The sequence below is a fragment of the Apaloderma vittatum genome, unplaced genomic scaffold, assembly GCF_000703405.1.
Source record: "Apaloderma vittatum isolate BGI_N311 unplaced genomic scaffold, ASM70340v1 scaffold842, whole genome shotgun sequence".
Taxonomy (NCBI): domain Eukaryota; kingdom Metazoa; phylum Chordata; class Aves; order Trogoniformes; family Trogonidae; genus Apaloderma; species Apaloderma vittatum.
In genome coordinates, this window is record NW_009705020.1 from 25,566 (window position 1) to 31,850 (window position 6,285).

At 43.2% G+C, this 6,285-nt stretch overlaps 1 protein-coding gene across 1 annotated transcript in view; it reads right to left on the minus strand.

The window, feature by feature from the left end:
• The window catches only part of LOC104267119 (glycogen [starch] synthase, liver-like), a gene marked incomplete at its 3' end in the record, with an annotated part of 30,207 nt that extends 25,368 nt beyond the window's left edge, over positions 1-4,839 (minus strand). Inside the window, exon 1 of the mRNA XM_009865224.1 lies at positions 4,719-4,839. Coding sequence (XP_009863526.1) covers positions 4,719-4,839 — 121 coding nt within the window. The remainder of the gene's footprint in view (positions 1-4,718) is intronic.
• Between the last annotated feature and the right edge of the window lie 1,446 nt (positions 4,840-6,285).

The window sequence follows — 6,285 nt, forward strand, 5'->3', positions numbered from 1 at the left end:
GTCCTTCAAGGCAACATCTACCTTTTCGCCTCTTCCCCACAGAATGTGTCTCCAATCTCTAGAGATGCGATAGAATTGGGCTTGAACTTGTTTTTCCTAATGTTTGGTTGGAATTTTATTTCTTGATTGATTTATTGATTACCTGTTGAGATATGTGAGAACTATTTATAAAATAAGGTTGTAAAATGTGTCAGGTGAAAAAAAATCAGCATCTTCACAGAGCAGATGTTTTCCATGTATTTTTTGGCTCCATTTGCAGCCAGGACTCATCAGAAGATGCAAGTTTTCTAAATTCTGTGAAATTCTGGCATTTTGAACATATTTTGAAATAATGCTGAAAGCACTGAAATTTATAGCAGATGTCCACAATACAAAAGCTATTTCTGTGCGCATCATCCCCAATGCACAAAATTTCTTTTGAGATTGATTTGACACTGACATACCACCCCGCTCTCGAGACACATGGAGCTTTGGTGCTGTGCTTATGCCAAGTTTATGCCAACACATCCCCATGCCCCAAAGTGTATTAGTTCAGGTGTGTCACAGATTGTAGCATTCACCTTCTCCCAAGGAAATTCCACCATGGAAAGATGTTTAACACAGAGGAGGCAAAATGCTGGTCCTACTGATTTCAGTAGATTCAAGCTTTAATTTCTAAGAGTCCAGATTTTCACCAGAGAAACCGTACATAGAGCTCTGCTCTGGAGAGAGCTGAACCAATTTTTATTTTTTAGCAGAGTCTTCATTCCAACAGGGACAGGAAAAAAAATATTTAGGATTTATCTACCAATGCCTCTTGAGCTGATCTGTTCACAGCTGAAGGATGATACAAGCTGGCTGTTTGCCCAGCATTTTTAAGTATTCTTCTCTTTTCTATGTAAAAGCTGTTAGCAGTATAGCAGGAGATGCTAACAAAAATATTACTGGAATGATTTTAAAGACATCTTTACAGAGCACACACCAGATCCTGAACATGCTCAGCTCTTCTTATTAAGGTATCAAAAAAACCACTAAACTACAGCTGACTGTTATTCTAACATACAGAATTAAACTTCTCTCCCCACCCCCAGCCCCTGATTAAATACTTCAGTTTTTAGTGGGTAAACATTTAAAAGAGGTTAAAGAGGACAGAGCCATTTTCACCGTAGAAAATGTCCAGGACTGCCGTCATTACTTTTGCAATGGCCTTTGGCAGCTCCTTGATGATAATTTCCAGCTGTGGCACTTCAGACAGAGCTTGGAGCCTCTTGGTTTGTGCCTGTATGCTTAAAGTTTTAATCAGTCTTCAAATTATGAAGGAAAGAAAACCAGGACTCTTTTTCCAGTGTGCACAGAGATAGGACCAGACTTGGCTTTATCAGAGTACGGTAGCGAGGAGAGAAGCGGAAAGGAGAAAAATGCCAAGTTTCTTCATGATTACCACGGGATCATGTGGCATGACAGTGCACTGGGGCCCTTGCCTGCCTGCTTTTCCCTCCCTTTTATCACTGAAACACAGGAGAGCCACTTGACAGTATGGGTCTTTCCCATCAGTGAAGAGCCAAATAAAGTGAGGAAAATCTTGCAGAACAAACTACCCTTTTCTCATTCCTTTGGCAGGAGAACTTCCAATGCAAGATGATTTCAATGTTGTGCTTTGTTTAGGTGGCAAGTTCCTTTTCACAAGGCTTGAGGGAAGGGGGAGGGAGAGTGGCACTGGCAAATGAGCCTTTTTTGTTTCTCATTCTCACCTTCAGCTACCTTATCTTTACTCGGTCCAAATAGAGGAGAAAGAAGAGCAACTGAGATGCTGATGCTTTCAAACACATATGTCTGAGGTTGCCACTTGACACAGGCAGCAGCAGCAAGAACAAAGAATATAAAAAGGAAGCAAGTAGAAAGCTCCGCCTTGTTAAAGCATGTATTAAATGATGTATACTTAAGAAGAGGCGCTTTCAGTGTGCCAGCTGCTGAGAAAGAAGTGATGGGGCTCTGGAAATAATGGATACTTGTAGATCTCTGAGCACTGACAACTAGCTTGTCCTTCCCTACAGCTGCATCTCGCATCTCAGTACCAACCAGCACCATCAGGCTCCCTGCAGGCAGCCTGCCACACAAAGACCCCCTCAAGCCACATAGTCAGATGTGCTTCAATTTGCAGGACCCCTTCATCATCCTCAGAATCTGAAGGAGAATATATTTAAGAGGTTCAGAAAACAGCTCAGCACCTGTAAAGGGCACTGTATACAGGTGTAGGAATAGAGAGTCATCTGTGAGATGCAGTAGCATGTTCCTCCCAGGGAAGACGACGTTCAGCCCTGTGGTCACTGCCACAGAGAAACTGAGGAACCACAAAGCAGCAACACTGGTCAATGAGGAAATGGAGCTGTAGCCAAGCACCTGATGATTTGCATGAAGTTAACGCAAAGATTCGACCTCTCTCCAGTAGACAACAGCAGCTTTACACCACTTTGGCAATGTAAAACAGCTTCATGCCGAACTACTCTGGCACACCTTCGAGTGGCCAGAAAGGGAGAAAAAAACCTTCACGTTAAATGCTCAAAATCAGCGTGTCAGGCAGGAAACCCAGCTAATGCTTATCATTCCCTCTATACTAGGAACATATATGGCAACATTAACACTGAAACACTAAAACACGCAGCAGTACTAAATCTACGTGGGGTCAGCCAACTTAGTGAAATAAACAGTTCTCTCTTCTGCTAAAGGAAGTGAGAAATAGTGTAAGCTATTATTTCCTAAGTGTATGTATCTTCTGTGATCACTCTCCCTGTATTTTGTTGCCTGCTCTCTCTCCTAAGAATAACAGCACTGTAACATTCTCTCAGAACTGTTTATAAAAGCTAGGTCACGAGGGAACAGTATCTCACCATGTGACTTAGATGTTCAATTGCTGGAAGATATAGGGGAAAAAAAAATTAAACCTTCAGTGTCAAAAATTTACCAGAAAAATCATCTGAAATGGGCTTATTAAAGAGTTTTTGCACAGATGCTTCCAGTCAACATTGGTTAATGGAAACTTTGCACAGAATTCCAGTTCTAACAAAGAAATTGTTTGCCATGACTAGTTTGGTAAGCCTCATTTTAATATATGGTTTTAGCAAGTGGTGTAATTAACAGCACCTTATTTTTAAACTAACTGAATAAATATTCATTATCATAAATATTAATGTTCCCATTAAATATAAAATAATAAACGTAAATAATAAATATATAATAATAAATTTCTATAATAAGTTATAGAATAATAAATTTTAGCCTTGTCAGTTGATTTGGCTTCATCAAGTCAACAAGAGCTATATGGATGGTTATATGATTCACTGTGGGTTTTTACATATACAGAAAGACAGGTAAGTCTAATTTTGTATTACTTTTTCTCAAACACGTTGTGTGATAACTATAACCAATGGGTCCAGATGACTCAGAAAATATATATGCTATGGAGTCTCTCGACTCCATAGCATATATATCCTGTGAGATGTTAGCAGGAACACCTAAATTTCCTAGATCTCTGCTGCCATCTGCTTGCCAGTGCCTTACTTATGCATACTGCAAAAGTAAAGGTTGCATGCTCTGACAGTAGTAAAATAACTGAAAAAACTTGACTGAAGCTACTGAAAAATGAGCCCACAAGGAGTCAAAGTGCAAAGGCTACTCTGTACTGCCTCTGGGTATCGATTCTCCTCACCACCCTAAAAAGAGCAATGTAAAATTGCACTGCGGTACATATAAAATACCAGAAGCTATCATGGAACTGTAATTCCAGTTTCACCATGTGGATAAACCCTACCACTGCCTGTTTCTCTCACACACGTTTCTCCTTTAGAGTTAAAATCTTAACAGATTATAGATCCCCCCTCCTGACTACTCTCTCTATTTATCTGCCAGGACAACAAGACACATGAGGTCAATCATTTACTCATACTAACTCACTTTTGTGGAGAAAACGGAGCATGTTCCTCTGTGGTAAACTACACCTAGATGAAAGGAGATGTTTTGATGAGTGGATTAGAAATGGAGGCAGCAAGATCTTTACACAACAAGCAGTGTGCACTTTGCCTGACAAGCTACGTGCAGCGAAAAAATTATCAATCTGTACACACACACAAAGCATGAAGTCCTTGTCTGGCACCACCTGTGTTTGCAAAGACCAGTCTAAAAGGGTTTCAGCTGGCATAAAGGCTGCTGGTCATTGACATTTGTTTTTTGTTCAGCGGATTCAACACAGCTATGTTTATTTATACCTATTTCAATTTCGGCCTCCTGTCCACGCGGTTGTAGAAGGCTGAGGAAGACTGCTAAACTGCTTTGATTCTGATGTCTGTTTTATAGCTCTTTTTCATGCATTATGTTCCCAAGTGAATTTGCACGGAAGGCAAAATATAAATATGTACAAATAAAACACCTATATATCCAAACATCTGCACACCCAGGCATAATGACCCTTTGATGTTTGTTCAAACAACCGATCCCTGGTGGCGAAACATGCAAAGACACACAGATATCCTACCTAGATACGCTTATCCCACACAAGCACAGGCAGATGCAGGCACACACACAACATGCACAGTGACACACGGGTGCCACATGCGCTCCTCCTCATGCAAAGGCTCTGCAGCCCACTGGTCCCCAACCTGCCCCTAAGGCCCTCCTTGCCCAAGCCCTTTGTGCTTCCTTCCACTCCCGTGAATATGGTGATACCAAGGGTTTGGCCTACAAACCTTTGTTGGTAACTTCCCAAGAAATTTCAAAGAGCAACAAATCCTCCACCGGCAGGTCTTCGTCCTCCCACTGAGGAAGCCCGTTCAGAGAAGTCATGGACAGCGATCGAGCCAGAGGCATTTTCTTCAGCCCTTGAACACTCACCACACAGGTCACAACAGATAGCAAATGTCCAGTTGAGGTGGCAGCTCTCTGCAGTTCTGGTTAGAGCAGTCTGCCCGTGTGCTGGGCTCCGAGGAGAATATTATTCAGATAGCTGGGAGCTAATGGGTTTAAACTGTCTGACCACCAGCATTAAATTGGCTCAGTGAAATCCTCAGGGCTTGAGAAGCAGCTGCTGATGGAGGTAAGAATTTAAGACCGACCTGAGAAAGGTCTTGATTGTTTTGGGAGCTAGGGTTCTTTCTTCTTCTTCTCTTGGAGGGAGGTAAAAAATGGTTTTGAGCTCCTCAGCCACAGCATTCAGTACCTACGACCTCAGGGACAACCAGAACTCAACGGTTGTAAATTCAGCAGTGCCCTGAGCAAACTCCAGCAAGCAGGACACTGAGTTCACCACCTGATTTGAGTCCAGCCCTTGAGTCCTCCCCTCGAGATACAGCCTCCCATTAACACCCATTGACCTTCTCTATCTTCTGGCTGCTTACTGACCGGGTTAGTAGACTCATTCTACATGATGCCACTCAAATTACTTGCCAGGTTAAATGCTGTTTCCTATTCTTTTTCAGTTCATCATTTCTGTAAGCACTAGTTTATCTCATGCCCTTCCTCCACAACTAACTCCAGCTGTGTTCCCAGGGCTCTACACAAGCTGTTGGCTTTGTTGTGCTCTCACGCAGCCCTGGGAGCTTTTACAAAGGCTCTATCCCTACTTCAGCATGCACTTGGGCCCTCCTTGCAGTCCTGGTCCCTGATTTTCTACCTGATTCCTCTTTTTCTATGCTACAGCTCTTTTCTAACCTCGGGGCCCACATCCTCTGCCCAAGGAAACTGGTGAGTCAGGGAACAGTATGGCCTTGTCTTGCTCCAGGACAAAGCTGGGTTGCTGCAAGCAGTGCACGCACAACTGCAGAGAGGTTGGTCCCTAACTCGCAGCCTGAGATCCAAAAAAGCTCCACAGAGCAGCTGCCTGCCTGGAAGATGCTTATGTGCTTACACATCTGGTGGAGAAGCCAGTGCTTCTGGGACAACTATTAAGTTGAAGTCACACCTCAAGTGCTGTGTCCAGTTTTGGGCCCTTCACTACAAGAGGGACACTGAGGTGCTGGAGAAGGTACAGAGGTGGGCTACCAAGCTGGTGAAGAATTTGGAGCACATGTCATATGAGGAGTGGCTAAAGGATCTGGAGCTGTTCAGCCTGGAAAAGAGAAGACCGAGGGGAGACTTTACAGCTACCTGAAAGGAGGTTGTAGCGAGGCAGGGGTTGGTCTGTTCTCCCCAGTGGCAAGTGGCAGGACAAGGGAAAATGACCTTGAGTTGCACCAGAGGAGGTTCAGGTTGGATATTAGGAAGGATTTCTTTACTGAAATTGTCGGACATTGGAACAGGCTGCCCAGGGAGGTGGTC